The sequence below is a fragment of the Carcharodon carcharias genome, chromosome 1 (assembly GCF_017639515.1).
Source record: "Carcharodon carcharias isolate sCarCar2 chromosome 1, sCarCar2.pri, whole genome shotgun sequence".
Lineage (NCBI taxonomy): Eukaryota > Metazoa > Chordata > Chondrichthyes > Lamniformes > Lamnidae > Carcharodon > Carcharodon carcharias.
In genome coordinates this window covers 212,242,589-212,261,590 of record NC_054467.1, presented here as the reverse complement: position 1 = coordinate 212,261,590, position 19,002 = coordinate 212,242,589, and the positions used below count along the sequence as shown (strand labels likewise).

Genomic DNA, 19,002 nt, shown 5'->3' with positions numbered 1-19,002 from the left:
CAAAGCACCCAGGCAAACTGGGTTTAATCCAATTAAGGCCCACCCTCAGACTAAGCCTCTATTTTAAAAGAAAAATATTTTCCAATATTATCATATACATTAATAGCTTCATGACATACCCCACAGTGATGTTAGGGAGGGAACCAGATGAATTTTTATGATAATCGATAATGGTTTCATGGTCATCATTCGACTTTTAATTTCAGTTACTCTATTGAATTCAAATTCCACCATCTGTTGTGGCAAGGTTCAAACCTGGGTCCTCAGAGCATTACCCTGGGTCTCTGAATTACTAGTCCAGTGACAATACCACTTCACCACTGCTAACCCACCCACCACACCACCAACACCCCCCCACCACCCCCACCCCCCCACTTAGTGAATCAAGGTAACATTTTAGTGAATCTGTTCCACTTACTGAAAATTACCACTTATTTATGTCTGAGGCATGGACAACCTACAGGTATTACATTAAGCAACTAGGTGCAATCCAACCTTGCTGCTTAAGATCTTTCTGCAACATCAATTGGCAGGACTGAATCCCTAACACGTACATTTTTGCTGTTAATAGAATCCAAGCCACCTGGTGAAGTCAAAACCAAGTCACAGAGCTCTTCTTTTTTAATGAGCGAGGTTACTGACTTTGTTCAGTCTCATAGTGCTCTGCTCCCATATCCAGTGCCCCTGCTGTCCTCTTATTTACATGTGCTCAAAGTGCTGAATTAAACAATGCAATTTACCTGTTTTTCTTAAAATATAATTAACATACTATTAACACTTGCAAGATACCTGGTATCGGGTGGCGATGGAAGTAGAATCTTTGAGTATGTTTAAAGCAGAGGTAGATAGATTCTTGATAAGCAAGTGGGTGAAAGGTTATCGTGGGTAGGCAGCTGAGATTAAAATCAGATCAGCCATGATCTTATTGAATGGCAGGGCAAGCTTCAGGGGCCGAGTGGCCTACTTCTGCTCCTAATTCGTATGGTCATATGTTCAACCACCACTGCAACAGTGAGTTCGCATGTAACATATGCAATCAGATCCAGAAATCAAGACTTTTAACGTCATATGTGAGCTGATGAGATAACATCACAACTTGATGATGAGTAACTGGTCTCCTTGCTGAACACTAATCTGTTGTGGCAACGGGAGAATACAACTGCACACCATAAAAGTGCAAGCACTATTTAGGAGTGCACACCTAAAGGAGTCCATGACTAACACATTTATCACAGGACTAAAACTTTTTATGATCAGTATAATTTGTTCAAATTCATTATTATCTTCATTTGCTTCCTCTTTCTTAAAATCTTTTTGTTGTGTGTCATTTCAAGGACTCTGCTTTTCCACTTTGGGCAGTTCATTACAAAATGATACGTTGAGTCACATCTGGAGTAGTTATTAACTGTTCCTTGGTCTTTCTTGAGATGCATGCCTATTATTGCTAATTCTACCTTCTGCCAAATCTACTAAATGTGCTTTCATCCTCATTCTGCCTGTCTTTAATCCTTCCATTGTATTGATATCTACGTTCAGTATCCGGGCCATTTCAAAATCTGGCAACCATTGTATCCTCTATTCTTTGTGGCAAGACAGGATGTCCATTTGTTGCACAAAAGCTGAAGGAAATGACTGTTCCTCCAGGAATATTTCAAGGCAGTAGACATCAGTTAGAACTAATACCTGAATTAATTTTTACTTATTTGCTCATGGAATGTGGGTGTCTCTGGCTAGGCCAGCATTTATTACCCATCCCTAATTGCCCTTGTTCACAGGGCATTTAAGAGTCAACCACATGCTATGGGTCTGGAGTCAAATGTAGGCCAGACCAGGTAAGGATGGCAGATTTCTTTCCCTAAAAGGACATTAGTGAACCAGATGAGTTTTTATGACAATCGTTCCATGGTCATCATCAGACTCTTAATTCAGATTTTTATTGAGTTCAAATTTCACCATCTACTGCGGTGGGATTCAAAGCCTGGTCCCCAGAGCATTACTCTGGGCCTCTGGAATACCAGACCAGTGACAATGCCACTATGCCACCACCTCCCTAATATGAGATACCTTAGCACAATCCAGCAATTCAAACCCCAGTGCTGATCCAGGGATCCTCAAATTAAATGTCAATCTTTTATACAAAAATCTGTAAAAGTCCATGATATATTTATCCATGGAATAACAATCTGTTTTCTAAAATCTATCAAAGTCTGACCATGCCTAATGGGCATTTAACAGATCAACTTCCTGTGAACTTCATTCAAGGACTCTAACAGAAGGTCCAAATCTTCATTATCCAACTGATGTGCATTACAGCTCACAAATTGTTTTAATTCTGATTTTACCTCTTGTAGAAAATGACAGTGCCATGGCCATACCTTGTTTCCTCTTTGGTGGAGATGTAACCCATGTTTGCAATTCCACTTCATTCTTTCACTGGTCATATGGTTCAGACTCAGAGAGTAACATTGAAGGGTAATTATAACCTGACAATTTACACTTGCTTTCTGTAATTTTCCACAATGCCTAGGTGATCAAAGTTTTTGGTCTGAATCCCTTTTTTTTAGCTGCAACTTTCACCTATAATCAACCATTCTCTGTTATTACGTTCTATCCCAGAAAGCCAGTTGGTGATGAATACAACTGTCACCAATCATTGCACACTTTTATATTCATTGCAGAATTACAAGAAAATCCCAAGTTAATGTCCACCTCCTGATTATAATTAAACACAATAAATATAAAAAGTTAACACTATTGATGTCACGGGATTTGCATGGGTCCATGAGGCTTCTACCTGTTTCCAGCGAGCATCGGGGATGCCCACTTCAAGGCCCCAGGTAAAATGGTAGTGATCTGCACATTAGTGGTAACAGGGTGATAAATGCTGTACCTCTATTTTAATCACACTACTGCCTTTTTCCTGTCTAGTGGAAGAACAGTGAGAATTGGTCCCACTGACTCTCCCATATCCGAATTCAACAACAACTTGTATTATACAATGCCTTGATGTTGATAAACCTCCCCAGGTAAATCACAGAGGCATAATCAAAAGTATCCATTCCTATGTCTACATAGCTTCAAAGCTTGCACAACAATGGTGGCAGCTCTTAACCACATTACTTAATGCTCAGGAATCTCACAGTAAGGGGGTGCCCATTTAAAACAGAGATGAGGAGGAATTTCTTCTCAGAGGATGGTCAATCTGTGGAATTCTCTACTGCAGAGGGCAGTGGAAGCTGGGTCATTAAGTATAATCAAGGCTGAGATAGACAGCTTTTTAATCAGTACGGGAATCAAGGGTTATGGGGAAAAGGCAGGAAAGTGGAGTTGAGGATTATCAGAGCAGCCATGATCTCATTGAATGGTGGAGCAGACGTGATGGGCCAAATGGCCTACTTCTGCTCCTACATCTTATGGTCATATGGAATTTACCACCAACGAGTGCCAAAAAAAAAGGCAAGTTGACCAAATTAAGTGGGTGCCGCTCACCATGTGTCACAATAGATGTTACGATTTTTTGTAGGTCTTACTCTTGGATGTTCTCCAGGTTCAGTGCCACTAGTAACTCCTGTGAGTGGACGTTACAACTCCCAAGCTCTAGAGCAGCGCTTTCCAAACATTTTCCTTGTGTGACCCCATTTTAATGCCCCAAGTTTCACACGACCCGAGTGAAGATTGAAGAGGGTATGAGAGTTGTTGGTGGGCAGGGTTTTTTTTTTTAAAAAGACACCAACTTTATCAGTTATTTTTTGCACCGGCAATCAGGCTTCAAAGAAAGATCTGACTGTTAGGATACACCGACTATTAGAAAAAAATGCAAGGGTTTAAAGGGGCCTTGCAGCTGTTAGCATCCTGTCCAAGCTCCATGGCAGACAGTGTTGCCTCGAAGCTTGTGACTCCAAAATCTCATCACATGACCCTGCTAGGATCACAATCCACAAGTTTGGGAAGCCCTTGTCTCGAAAGCATCTTTATTGCCTTATATGAACTATAGTCTGAAGCAGGTATCGACTCAGGTTTGGAGGTTCCAATCATAGCCTTAAGTGGTCTGGTTGCAATTATACATTTTTGGAAATTGGTTCTACTATCCTGTATCTGCTAGCACTGGAGCAAGAACTATGCATATAATAATAAAACCCGGTGTGAAGTATGTCTATTCCTTTAATCTCTGAAGGCAGGTGGAGTTAACACTAGCCAAGGCATCATTTGATTTGGACCAGTAATCACCACAGCAACTGGACCATTGAGCATGATGGAAGTCACTTGGTACAATATGTTCTGCTTCTGTTTGCAAATCATTCCAAAATAAAGGAAACTGTGCTGGATGCTTAATTAACATAAAAACACAAACTATTACTGTGCAGGCTTAACATATCTAGCCTGCACCCCCCCACCACCCCCCACCCTCCCCCCCCCACCCCCACCTGTGTTCATTCTTTAAAATCTTCCATTCAAAGATTGGCAAAGATCAAACACATTTGACAACACTTAAGGTGCTAAATGTTTTCAGGATGACCAGAAATTGAGAACAAATGGACAATTGTTTGGGATCTGCACAAAGCAATTGTTCATCCTCCGTTTAAATCATCTTTCATCTGGCCTATGGATGGTGACGTCAGCATGGGGCTGTCTGGGGAAACTATTCCCTCTCAGAAAAACTGCTGCCAAAAACACATATTAGAACAGCTCATCTGGGTCCTAAGCCTGAAAAATAATTGGCCATGGAATTCTGAACTTTGAAACTACCTAAAGGTTTAAATAAATGTAAGCTATTTCTTTCTTGAAGGTATGATCATAAATTCAAATTATTGTTATTGCAGCAATATGAAGTATAATTATAAACCAACAAGCTGGTCCCAAGTGCTCTACTGGGCAGGATGTATGAAAACCGTTTTAACGCAATTGCTCTGAATCATTACAACTCTAGCACAGCACAAGGTGGCAATTCACTTTCAAACTAACTAATCTCAAGATCACTATTCATATTGTCCTCTGTTAACAGGCTGTGTCCATTTGTACCCCAGCCTGAAGTCTCGTAGAAAGCCTCTGATTGGTAACAGAGACAAAATGTTAGACAATTTTCTAATCATTCCATCAGCTGCATGCATTGAATGGCTCTTTATGTCATCAAACTTAGCAACTTGACTGAAATGCCACCACTTAATATGGAAGCATATTGTACCTGTACACCTTGTCCAGCCAAGATCCCCAGCTGGGCACAAAGAACGAAAACCACTCTGTCATAATGGAGCAAAATTTCTAAGTCAAATATAATAAGCCTCATTGTCTCAAAGATAATATAACTAAAAAAGTAAACTATCTGATACTGAACTCTTTGATATCCTATCTGAGAATCATTCTGTAATTATGCTATGAAATGCTACAGTGTGTACTCAATTTCATTTTTTCTCTTATTAACAGGATTGCACATCATCTGGCTACTGTTCACAACATTGAATCTAGGAAAAGAATAGTAATTCGGAAAGTTCTGCTTGATCAATATTGGGACAATACTGATATATCACAAAATTCTGTGCAAGGAAAATGTCTATTTTTACAGATAGAGCTACAGCTAACACAATCTGGGTGGATTCTGAGAATTCTGCTGTGACCACACACTGCCAAGAGTTCCTTAACCCCACTGAGTTTGGTGGAGTCAATAGCAGAGCTTTGCAGTGGGTGTGATTGACAACAACAACATATTGTGTTTAAATAACACCATTAACATAGTAAGAATGCTTCACAGGAGCATTACCAAACAAAATTTAACACCAGACCACATTGACCAAGTTTTATCTCAGTGCCTAGGGCAAAGAGGTAGGTTTTAAGGAGCATCTTAAAGAAGGAAAGAGAGGTAGAAAGGATGAAGAAGTTTAGGGAGGGAATTCCAGAGCTTAGGACCTAGGCAGCTGAAGGCCTCACTGCCTATGGTGGAAGAATTCAAATTGGGGGATGTGCAAGATGTCAAAATTGGAGGAGTGCAGATATATTTGAGGGCTCAAGGAATGGAGAACATTACAGATAGGGACTGGTGAAACCATGGGGAATTTAAAAACAAGGGTTTAATTTGAGGTGTTGCTTAATTGGGATCCAAAGTAGGTCAGCGGGCAAAGGGATGATAAGTGAACAAGACTTGGTACATGTTAGGATATGGGCAGCAGAGTTTGGATGAGCTTAAAGTTATACAGGTTGGAAGATCAATGACCAGTCAGGAATAATCAAGTGTAGAGGCAACAATGGCAGATGAGCAAGGGCAGGGGTGGAGTTGGGCAATTTCATGGAGGTGGAAATGTGCCATCTTAGTGATGGCTTGGATATGTGGTTGGAGGCCCATGTCAGTGTCAAATAAGGCACCAAGTTTGTGAACAGCCTGGTTTAGCTTCAGTCAGTTGCCAGGAAGAGGGATGGAACTGGTGGCTCGGGAATTAAGTTGTGGTGGGTACTGAACACAATATTTATTTGGCAAAAATTTATGCTTATCCAATACAGTGAGATTGAGAGAGGTGGTGGTGAGATAGAGTTGGGTGTCATTGATGCACATACGGAATCTGACACGATTTGGATGATGTCGCCCAGGGGCGAGAAGTACATAGAAATAGGAGGGGAGCTAAGAATAAATCCTGGAGTGTCATCCGAGATAATGGTGCAAGAGTGGGAAGTAAAGTATTTGCAGATGATTCTCTGGTTATGACTAAACACAAAAGAATGGAAGCAGGAGAGCACAGTACCATCCAGCTGGACAACAGTGGAGAGGCATTTGAGGAGGATGGTGTGATCAACTGTGTCAAATTTCCAGACTGTTCAACAAAAATGAAAAGGGATGGTTTGACTTTGTTATTTTTACATAAGGTATAATTTGTGAATTTGAAAAGGACTGTTTCAGTACTGTGGCAGGGGTGGAAACTTGATTGGACGGTATCAAACAAGGCAATCCAGAAAAGTTTGACATGGGTTTGGGAGGTCACAGCATAGTTAAAGGCTTTGGAGATGAAAAGTAGGAGATGGCACAGTAGGTTACAAAAACAGAGGGGTAAAGGGTATTTTTGAGGAGGGGGATTGATGATGACAAATTTGAGGGGGAGTACTACCTCAGGAGAGAGAACCATTAACAATATTAGAATATGTGGGGGGCAGTTAGGAAAGTTGGGTGGTCAGCAGTTTAGTGGGAATAGAATTGAGGGAGCAGCTGGTAGATAAGATGAACATGGAAAGGGCATGAGGGGAGATTGGGGATAAACTATTGAAAGATGTGAGTTCAGGTGGCTTGGCACAATAGGGTAAGGGAAGGAAGCAGCATTGACAGTTGAATGGCTGGTCTGAACCTCAATGTTAAAGAAGTCCATGAGCTCCTCACACTTGTTCAAAGAAATAAGTGTGGAGGAGACAGGGGGGGTGGTTTTGAGACAGGTTGTAGTAGAGAAAATAATGTAAAATTATCTTTGCATTCCAGGATGACCCTAGAATAGTGAACAGTTTTAGTAGAGGAGATGAAGACCAAATAGTGCTTTATGGAGCCCAGTCAGATATGGTGATGAATAGCTAAACCATTTGTCCACTGTATACAGTTAAGACCATATTGCTTGGACTTACAGGAGCAGAGATAAGGGCCATAACAGGGGTGTGACTGGCAGGAAGAGAATAATGGTTTTATTGGCGACTAGGGCATCAAAGATGGAGCTGAGGGCATGGTTAAGTAAAACTCTGCAAAAGTTATCCACTGTTCCAGAATTACTGCAATTTCCAGGCTAGAAAGGACAGCCATTGGACCTTCATATTTCTAATCGATGAAATGAGAAATCATCCAGGGTTCTTGCAGTTGATGCCTATTGAGAGGTTTGTGCTGGAAAGAGCAGATATGTGGACGTTGCGTGAGGACAAGCTCAGTTTACCCCAAACCCCATGTCCTATGCTTTGTTTAAACCATTGCACTATGGGGAGGTACTGAAGAACTTTGAGAGCCCATGTAACTGTATATTAAGTAGAGTCAGCATGTTCAGTAGAGGAGGAGATACAGTTGGAAAAAACAAACATTTCAGCTGAGGTAGGGGCCCTACCTTTTATTCCTTAACTGACATTGACAAAATGTTATTTGATTTTTTATTTTACTGCCATTTGTGGGGCTCTGCTGCTGTATTTATTTACATAATAAGTGACTACATTTCAAAAGTTATGAAGCACTTTGGAACATCCTGAGGTCATGACATATACAGAGTTAGTTATATGTGGTGGATTTATTTAATATGTACATAAGGTCTGCCTTTTACATCAAAAAGAGCTGTCCACGTACAAACTAACTACCAGTGCATTCCGTGTCACTGATGCGTTACAAACCTCACAGAAAGATTAATGATCTCAACTGCAGGAGAAATCATATGCAGTTGGTTACTAAGAGAAATTTACAGTCACTACCAATTATATTGAGAGTTAATTATTCCTAAGAGTTGTTTAGATTTTCTTGATAAACCTTTCAGAAATTTACTTTTAATGATGGAAATCAGATTATTGAAAAATGTGCATAAAAATGAATTAAATGTTCTGCCCCTTGGGCATGTGTGGGAAGAAACTGTAAGTAGTTCTGAATTTTGTTGCAATGGGGAGGGATGACCACGACTGTTCCTTTACTCTGCACCCAGCACACCAACAACAGCAAATCCTGGAGGACCCATGTACTGTGTCTCACACCATGTAATGTAGCTGTGGTTTGATCATTTCGCTGATGGACATCCGAGAAACTTCCTCAAGTTTTTGAAATTTTCTCTCAAGTCTAAATCATTTGCTTCTTCCTCAGCATGGCTAGATACAATCCATAGTCAATATGTGGAGAATCTTGCCTAAGGGATCTTGCCACAGGGATCTGTGCTTGGCCCCTATCATTCGTCATTTATATAAACGGCATAGATGACTATGTGGGGGTAGGATTAGTAAGTTTGCAGATGACACAAAGATTGGCCGGGTGGTTAACAGTGAGTTTGAGTGCATTGGGCTACAGGAAGATATAGACAGGATGGTCAAATAGGCAGATAAGTGGCAGATGGAATTTAACCCTGAAAAGTGTGAGGTGATACACTTTGGAAGGAGTAATTTGACAAGGAAGTATTTCATGAATGGCACGACACTAGGAAGTTTTGAGGAACAAAGGGACCTTGGCGTGTGTGTCCATAGATCTCTGAAGGCAGAGGGGCATGTTAGTGGGGTGGTGAAAAAGGCATATGGGACATTTGCCTTTATCAATCGAGGCATAGATTACAAAAGTAGGGAGGTTATGTTGGAGTTGTATAGAACCTTGGTGAGGCCACAGCTGGAGTACTGTGTGCAGTTCTGGTCGCCACGTTATAGGAAGGATGTGATTGCACTGGAGGGGGTGCAGAAGAGATTCACCAGGATGACGCCTGGGGTGAAACATTTAACTTATGAAGAGAGGTTGGATAGGCTTGGGTTGTTTTCGTTGGAGCAGAGAAGACTGAGGGGTGACCTAATCAAGGTGTACAAGATTATGAAGGGCATGGACAGGATGGATATAGGGAGCAGCTGTTTCCCTAAGTTGAAGGGTCAGTCATGAGGGGACACAAGTTCAAGGTGAGGGGCAGGAGGTTTAGGGGGGATGTGAGGAAAAACTTTTTTACCTAGAGGGTGGTGACAGTCTGGAATGCGCTGCCTGGGAGGGTGGTGGAGGTGGGTTGCCTCACATCCTTTAAAAAGTACCTGGATGAGCATTTGGCACATCATAACATTCAAGGCTATGGGCCAAGTGCTGGTAAATGGGATTAGGTAGGTAGGTCAGGTGTTTCTCACGTGTCAGTGCAGACTTGATGAGCCGAAGGGCCTCTTCTGCACTCTGTGATTCTGTGATTCTGTGAAGTAAATATTCAAAATTGCTGTATGTGACAAATGGAAGTGTAACACATTGTTTAGAAAACAGAATGAACTCTGCAAGGAAGCACTTTTCAAAATTGTAATTTCATGCTTATTCATCCATAATACAGTTAGATTTAGTGTCATTTTGGAAAAGGACAACAATAGAACAGGAGTGAAAGTTCTAAATTGGGGGAAGACAATTTTTATGAAACTCAGAGGTGAGCTGGTGAGAGTGGACTGGATACAGCTATTAGAAGGGAAAACAATGTCAATGCAGTGGGAGGCATTCAAAAGCGATATTCTACAGGCAGAGTGTAGACACATCCCCACAAAAAAGGATGGTACTGCCAAATCTAGAACCCCCCTCGGTTATCCAGAAGCATACAGGGTAGGATGAAGCAGAAAAAAGAAAGCTGATGACAGTCACAAAAGACTTAATACAGTAGGAAGTCTAGAGGAGTATAACAAGTACAGGGGTGACATGAAAAAGGAAATTAGGAAAGCAAAGAGAGGATATGAAAAAATATTGGCAGGCAAAACCAAAGAAAACCCAAAGATGTTTTACCAGTACATTAAGAGCAAGAGAATAACTAAGCAAAGGGTAGGACCTATCAGAGATGTACATGATAACTTGTATGTTGATGCTGAAGATATGGGCAGGGTTCTCAATGAGTACTTTGTCTCTGTCTTCACTAAGGAGAAGGATGATGCAGACATTCTAGTTAATGAGGACAATGGAGCATTAGATACAATAAGCATGGTGAAAGAGGAAGTACTGGAGTGACTGACATCCTTGAAAGCGGAGAAGTCACCAGGGCTGGAGGGTGGTGGGCGTATGGAATTCACTGCCTAAATTGATGGTTGAGGCTGAAACGTTCAACTCATTTAAGAGGTACTTGTATCTGCATGTGAAGCACTGTAATCTGCAAGACTACGGACTAGGTGCTGGAAAGTGGGATTAAAATGAGTGGCTAGTTTCTTTTTCATCTTTTTCTGGCCAGCACAGACATGGTGGGCCGAATGACCTCTTTCTGCACCGTAACATTTCTATGGCTCTACATGTAGCCTCCCCCATTGGGGCAGTTAAATGGAGCAGTCTACATGCTAACCCTTTCCTGTCCTCATCTGCCTGACGGCTGTCTTATATTTCACTTTTTAAGCTACAAACATTGCTCCAAGTTATGGCAAAAGTTTATCCATTTCAGTGCCATACTCAAGTTCACCCTTAACTCTTAGCAGGTGAAGCTTTATGTTGGGAACAGCTAGGATTTCAAAAACTCAGCTATTTTAACCTGAGGCCTGAGTGGGGCAGTAGTGATGGTTACCAGGCAAAGCCAAATCTACCAGGAACAGGAGGAGGACTGGATAGAAGTCGTCCAAGAACATGTAACGTACTTCTGGGCTGGGCAAAGGAACCTAGGGCCTCCCCTGACTCAAGATTCTGTCTCTCCCCTGATCTAGGATCCCATTTCTGGAACAGAATGAAGTTTGAGTTCAGTTGGTGATTATGCTGTAAGGTGGAGGAAACAGTTTAAGTCTCTCTCTAGCTGAGCGTGCTAGCAGATTGCTGAGGAAAGTAAGTCTAAGAATCTTAAATGAATTGCTTCAAAGTTAAAGTAACAATGAATGCCAAGTGACTTCTGGATCTCAAGGGAGATACCAAGTTGTCAGCAGTCTCCTGGGAGAGGGAACTGCAGGGAGCAGTTACTAAAAGAAAAAAGGGAAAGATACTAAGAAGACCTTTAACTGAAGTCAAAGGACAGGGACAGGAATGATCCCGTTCAATGGAAGTGAAACCAAGGAGTTGCAGTTAGGATCTATCCAGCCAGATTCCAAACTAGGATAACAAGAGCTGGGATCATAACAATATCTGCAGCTAACACTACCAGGAAGGAGTTGAAGCCACCGTCTCTTTTAGCACAATTTGGCCCATTAAACTAGCTGGATTATTTTATTAACCAGGGCAGCACTTTATTGTTATCATCACAATTCCTTGCTTTTTCTCCTCCTTCCTTCAGTATCATACCCAAAAAAGGCATTGGCAAACAAAAATTGGATTAGTGCATGATTATGCTTGGCAAAATACTAGTGATTTTGCCTTCTGTAGTATGGCTGACCAGGAAACTGTCCCACTCTCTACCATGCACCATCAACAATAGGAGAGGGATTTACATGCAAATAATTAATCTGTTTGGCCACATTATGCACACACCATAGCTATCAAGGTCTGAAATAGGACTTTAACCCAGAACTTCTAGCCCAGATATAGGGAAATTACCACTGCACCACAAGGCCTCCCTGCCTTTGCTTCATATCACTTAAGTATCCCCTTCCTTAGTGGAAATCTGGAACTTACTTCCCAAGTCTGTTGATGCTGCATGATAGCACTCATCATAAAACATTGACTATTTCTGGTATCATAATCCTTTCACTGATATGAATTAGGGAAGAGTGAAATTACAGATAATACATAGCCAAACAACTTTTTGTAACATCACAAGTTTTTCACTGGGCAGAACAGCCTTGAGTGTGATGTTAATGCAATCTCTTTATGAAATATCAGCCAGGTTTCAGAAGGCACATCAAACTGCCCCAGTCTCATCCTTTATGCATTAACTAATTCCTTACAAAGTTCCTTTAAAATGCCTAAGAAATGCTGATAAGCCAAAAAGCAATCCATATCTATTGTAAAGTAACTAACTTTTTTTTTCTTTCCCTGGGGCCTGCAAATAACTCCTCATTGGAAACATTATAAGAGCAATATGAGCAAACAGCCAAGGTTAATAAATTTTCAAATTACAATTTTTTGAGTAGGAGAAAGCAGATCTCAACAAATATACTTCTAAGTGCCAGTGAGATTTCTGAGAATGTAGAAAGCTGGCGACTTTGAAAGACTGGTACACAGCATGCCTGAGCTAGCTTCAATTGATGTGTGTTGTGAATGACAGAAGTCTTGTGGCCACTACATAATTGTTAGTTTCTACAAAGTCAGCAAAATTACACTGTATTTTGGTGCAGTAAAAAATATCTGTGGGCATAATATATATGTATAACACATTAGTTCCAGAATCCTTACCAACTGTACTAAATACCTGCTAATTCAGCTCACAGACCTTTTGGTACATTTCAAACAGCCTACAGAAATTCTTGAACACCATTTTCTCATATTTTAAGCAATTATTGGCAAATAAAATTTCAGTTGGCTTCAACTGTACTGAAACAGAACATTAAATGACATTGAAATTCAGTATTTGTGAGAAGACAGACAAATCCAGCTGTGTTACTTAATGTACATAAGATGTGAACACTGGCAACTGCACATTGACTTTCATTCAACGTAAGAGAAGTACCATTGCTGAACAGATGCTTCCTATTATCACCTTGCTCCAAAACCATCTACATTGGCAAAGTAACGATCTCTTTTTCACCCAAATTAAAGTTAGGGTTCCAATTGGATTCATATGCCAAGTGCTGCTCAGTGTATCCACTCCAACTCAAGATCCTTAATGTCCTGTAAACCAATTATGTTACACATTTTGCATTGATACAAAGTGGTTCTGGTTTCACACAGATGCAAAACATATATAGTATATCTATACAATTTCAGCAAGTTAAATGAAATCTCAGAACATTTTCGCATTAACTTCAGTTTCACTGCATGCTCTATACTCCTCTCTCCCCCACCCCCACTCACTAGAGTGGAATCCAGAATAGTAATAACTCGGTTCCGTAGACCCCACATCATTGTAGGTACTGGCCTCAACCTGGTATCTATAGTGAACGTTATTGTTACAGTAGGAGTTTAAAAACACCATTACAGACACAAAATGACGTTAATCTTTCTGTTATTAACAATCTGCCAGTGAAAATGCAAAGATAAAAGAACGTGTGATTTCTAATGGGGTTTGTTCAATGACTTAATTTGGGAAGCATCCTTAACCTACAAAACACAAAAATAACTTTAAATAATCGCCAAGTGTGCAGAGAGCATCACTCATAAGAAACATGGTCAAACCAATAAACAGGTAAGAATCAGGGCGACCACTTTAATCGCAAAACAGCGAATAAGCATTTCAGAAGGTGGCAGTTTGAACGTGCTTACCTGATGCAGGTCGCCACTTCTCCAGTGGATTTCAAACATGGGTACTCGGTTGTAATGACTTTATTTTCCGGACAAGTCTCTCTGCTTGAAGATCAAACGGAATTCTTTCAGATATCAATAAAAACATTCCTAAACTAAATCTTTTTTTTTGTTCCCATTGAATTGACGTTTTATAAGCTCCTAAATATAATTAAACACGTTTTCTTCAGGAGCACGCAAGCATGCGTTTTCTTCTTTAGCCTTTGATATCTGGAACCGGGATTCTTATTAGCAATAGTGGAGATGCAAACGTTAACAATTGCAGAGAGTGGGGATGGGGAAGAAGAGTGAAAATTAGAATCTAAATGACAAACCTGTACATTTCATCTTGCTCTGAAATGACAAAGTAGGAATACGCGAATCCCGTGGACATCAGCGACAACATGAAGGCAGTCCTCAATAAACTCTCAAAGCTTTCGTAAACCATTTTGCTCCCTGTATAATCACCGATCAGACACGGCCCAAGGATTGCCAGCAGCGATACTGGATTAGAATCTCTGTACCAACTTTCGGGCTCAGACACTTTTTTTTTCCCCAAAAGCTTGAAGACTTTTCATGTGTGAGTGATCGACCGAGAGGTGCAGCTGGCTTTTCTCATTTCGCCTTTTTTTTTTAAATTGACTTTACTGCAGGGTTAAGGACACTCGCGCTGAGATGGTATTTGTCAGCAATGAAAGGTTTTTGGCTCTGCCGAGGGAGCTGTTGTTTAGTTTGAATAAACGTTTTTTTTCAAATTTATTGCACAGGGTCGGACGCAAGTGAGCGGCAAGGGGAGGAACTTGGATGTGAGAGCGTGTGTACCAGATGATGTATGTGACTGTTTTAGTGTGTGTCAATACTGTATGTGAATACAAGTTTGTCAATATCTAAGTCTGTTAATGTATGTGCATTGTTTGTGTGTCTCTGTACCTATGAATACCAATGCATCTGTAAGTATCAGCAGATTGTACTTTGCTTCCGATTACTGTCAAATTTCCATTTTATCCTCTCCTTAACTAGATATTCTCGACAATAGAACATTTCGTTTCAGAATAAGATCTGAATGCACTTTGTTAACATCACTTCACAAATCTCCCTCTTGTAAACGGAATCGAGCATTGTATTTACAGGCTTCTATAACTTACGTGTAACTTCCTCCACCCTTCCCCATTCGCAACGAACAGAATGAATAAAACCACACTATCCCAGTATTTTTTTAAAATGTAATCCATCGACTCCCTCTCTTCATTTTACTGGCATGATAATTCTCCCAATGTAATTAACAGCCTGAACTAATGTACAAATGACACTGGTTAGTGAAACCGAACAGAACCACCACCCCGCCCCCCCCACCCACCTGCTCTTTCAAACTTCATTCCAAGCCTGATGTTCCTTGTTTACCAACATTGAACACTTCAACTCATAACAGAATGGTTCAAATGATAAATCTTACGGCGACCCCACAACGATGAACTTGTTTTAAAATAGACTGCTTGAGGTGATATAACTTTAATACTAACGTCATTTTTTTGGTCAGTTCATAAACCTGCAGCGGTCTGTCTCTCCAGCCTTAATCTCGCTGTATATCAACACATGGTGCGTTTTGAACAAGGCCAAATGTTTCACGGCTTTCGAATAATTGGGACTGCAAAGCTGATAGCAGGGATTTAGTAGGTAGAGAATTTCTGTACCCGTTACAAATGAGGCAGGGGCTTGGCCTAAATAGCCAAGTGGTTATGGTACTGGGTTTGTAACCCCCAGATCAAGAGTTCAAATCTCACAATGGCAAACTATGAAACAATGTAACTTCATCTGAAACAGATGGAAACAGGTTTACTCAAAAAGAGTATCAAGAGTTCAAATCTCACAATGGTAAACTATGAAACAATGTAACTTCATCTGAAACAGATGGAAATGTGTTTGTACTCGAAAGAGTTATAAACGAAGCAGTAGGTTAAATCAACCTGCTGTGTTAGGTGAGTTTCATAACTAGAGCTGAGTCATTAGAATAATATAGGACAACACCTGATTGGTTACTAACCTGAGAATCAAGCCAAAAGTGAACTAAATTGGCCTGATTTGGGTTAATTTGTTAAACATTCCAGTTGAATCCAGTCTAGAAGCATGGGTGACTTGTCCCATTTAAAATAGTGGCCATACACCATCCCTTTTTCTTATTAAGCTATAACTCTGTCACACAAGTGATTACTGCCTGTGGCAAGTGCCATAGTTAAAAACACGTTCAACTAGTGATCATTTAAATATCAGGTCTTCTAAAATTAAATATGAACCCATATCCAGGTCAAAGATCCAGGACTGTTTGTGAAGTTGAACTCAGTTTCGGACTATGGCTGTGGTGGTCCAAAATATAATTCATTGGCATGCAATGGCATAGTCAAGGCCATATTAAGAGAACAGGTCAGAATGCTAATCCCCACCACTCACCTGATGTCGCACAATCAGACCAGTTCCCTCATGCATAGCATGAGTCATCATGAGCAACAACAATGCAGTTTAATAAGTAAGGGTTTATGTTACTATTACAACATCCAACCATAAGGTCAGATTTTCAAAACTTTCATGGGTGAAAAAAGGAACTGGCTCAATATGGAGCCGACATGAGACTGAAGCTCTCCAGCTCTGAACCAAATATCCTCATCAGAAGTAGTGCCACTCTTCCCACTCATTCTGATGAGTCTTTTTGTGGTGATAAGGGAAAGAAGGTGAGGGATGGTCAGCAGGTGATTTGCAAGATCTTTTGATCCAGTTAAGTGATCCATGGACAAAATCATTTGAGGACCACTGGCTTAGGATATAAACAGTCAGAGGCAGTGCAATTGTCTTTTTGGGAAGGAAACCTGCCACCCTCACCAAATTTTGCTTACATGTGACTTCAGCCCCACACTAATATGATTGTCCTTTAACTGTCCTCCCAAGTTGCCTAATAAGCCATTAAAGGACAAATAAGCATGGCAGCCTTGCCAGCGACACCACATACCAAGAATTGATTATAAAAGAACAGTCAGAAAGATCAGATTACTTTTTCTAACCATGATAATGTGTTATATTCAGGGGAGAGCAGTATGATCAAGAACATCATGATTTGATTGGGTGGGATCAAATGATGTGGTCAACGAGGATAATGGCGTGTGGCCTGCTGTAAACATGCCAAGATGTTCAAGCTAACCAGTGGAAAAGTTTATAGTATTCCATTATCAGTTTTCTGTGTGCTGTTCTGGTGCTGGCCCTCAGTCTCAACATTTAATCATAGGCCTGCAAACGTGAGAAAATATTTACATAATTGTGTCAATAACAGTTCTTACTCGTAAAGCATTTTGGCATCGAAATTGTGGTCGCATAGCTTTTAAAACTGAATAAGCTATATTTATGGTAATGAAACAAAGCTCAGAGAGCCCCTGTGCTGCTGAGAATATTGCATCAAAATTGTAGCTTGCACTTAGACTGGGGAAAAAATTGCATTTGCAGCATAAGGCAATCTCTCACTAAAAATAAGAATGTTGACATGTGTGTAGATGAATTAGAAGAGCATGGTTGATGGTAATAACACAGTATTGGGTAGATGAGTTGAATGATTACAGGATGCATCGTGATACAGTTAGGGTTACTGTGGATGAGGGTGAAACAATATTTATAAACATACACATAGCCGCCTCTGTGCCAAGAGATTGCTTGTTCTGGTTGTGTTCTCTGCTCCTGTCTGGCAACAGAGACTGCCCTTACGGTTATAAGCTATCAACATAAGAACGCATCCTACAAGCATTATGTGACTGATAAAGAAACATGAGTGAAATAAATTCAGGTCAAGTTGATCTGAATTCATTTCAAAATTGTCATGGGAATGGGGTTGTAGGTTAATGGAAGCTTGTACTTAATTTGACTTTCCTTTTTCAAACTTTCTCCTCTGTGCAGAAATTCTCTTTTCAGATAGGAAAATCTGCCCCCTTGTGATCGTGATTTGTATGAAACACTATACAAACAAAAAACAAATTGGCAAAGAATGTATTTCTACTTAGGCTTATCCTAGAACCCAATTTCTGTTACATTGACAACATTCTGAATCTTACTTATAGAAGCATCTCATACAAACAACTCCTGAATTAAATAAATCCTTCATTTCCCAGGTCATCTGCTTTGTTGGTTCTTAGTCAGACTTGATCATTGAAATAATTATCGACACAGAGTAGCAGCAGTGTGTACTATCTACAAGATGCACTGCAGAAATTCACCAATGCTCTTTCGACAGAACCTTTCAAACCTACAATGACTACAATCTAGGAGGACAAGGGAGGCAGATAGATGGGAACACCACCATCTGGAAGTTCCCCTCTAAGTCACTAACCATCTTGATTTGGAAATATATCACCATTCCTTCACTATCACTGGGTCAAAATCCTGGAACTCCCTTTCTAACAGCACTGTAGGTGTACCTACACCACATGGACTGCAGTGGTTCAAGAAGGCAGCTCACTACCGCCTTCTCAAAGGCAACTAGGGATGGGCAATAATTGCTGGCCCAGCCAGCGAAGCCCATATCCTGTTAATGAATAAAAAAGAAATAATGTTCTGTATCTGAGTTTTGTATCCGAGACATGGGAATGAACCTCTCTTTGCTTTTTGTTAGCTGTAATGTGAATTGACTTTGGGAAGCTTCTATCCTGTCTTATTCAAAGAGATTATAAGAAAAATTGACATGGAAAATTAACAATTTGAAATGCAGCAGCTGGAATTATCCAAACAAAAAACCTGGGAAAAAACTGAGAAATAAGTGTACAGGTCTGAACTGTGTTTTTAAACATTTCTTGCCCATCCCTAATTACTCTTGAGAAGGTGGTGTTGAGCTGCCTTCTTGAACTGCTGCAGTCCATGTGCTGTAGGTACACTCATAGTGCTGTTAGGGAGGGAGTTCCAGATTTTAACACAGTGACAGTGAAGGAACGGTGATATATTTCCAAGTCAAGATGGTGAACAGCTTGGAGGGGAACTTACAGGTGGTGGTGTTCCCATGT

The 19,002-nt window shown here is 40.5% G+C and overlaps 1 protein-coding gene across 2 annotated transcripts in view; it reads right to left on the bottom strand.

The window, feature by feature from the left end:
* Positions 1 to 14,763, bottom strand: part of ccbe1 (collagen and calcium binding EGF domains 1) — a 396,661-nt gene extending 381,898 nt beyond the window's left edge. Inside the window, exons 1-2 of one of the 2 annotated variants that reach the window (XM_041192659.1) lie at positions 14,311 to 14,763; positions 13,958 to 14,041 (exon numbers count right to left, since the gene is read on the bottom strand). In XM_041192659.1, coding sequence (XP_041048593.1) covers positions 13,958 to 14,041; positions 14,311 to 14,423 — 197 coding nt within the window. In that variant the 5' untranslated portion in view covers positions 14,424 to 14,763. The remainder of the gene's footprint in view (positions 1 to 13,957; positions 14,042 to 14,310) is intronic. The other variant, XM_041192667.1, reaches the window with a different exon arrangement.
* Positions 14,764 to 19,002: the final 4,239 nt, after the last annotated feature.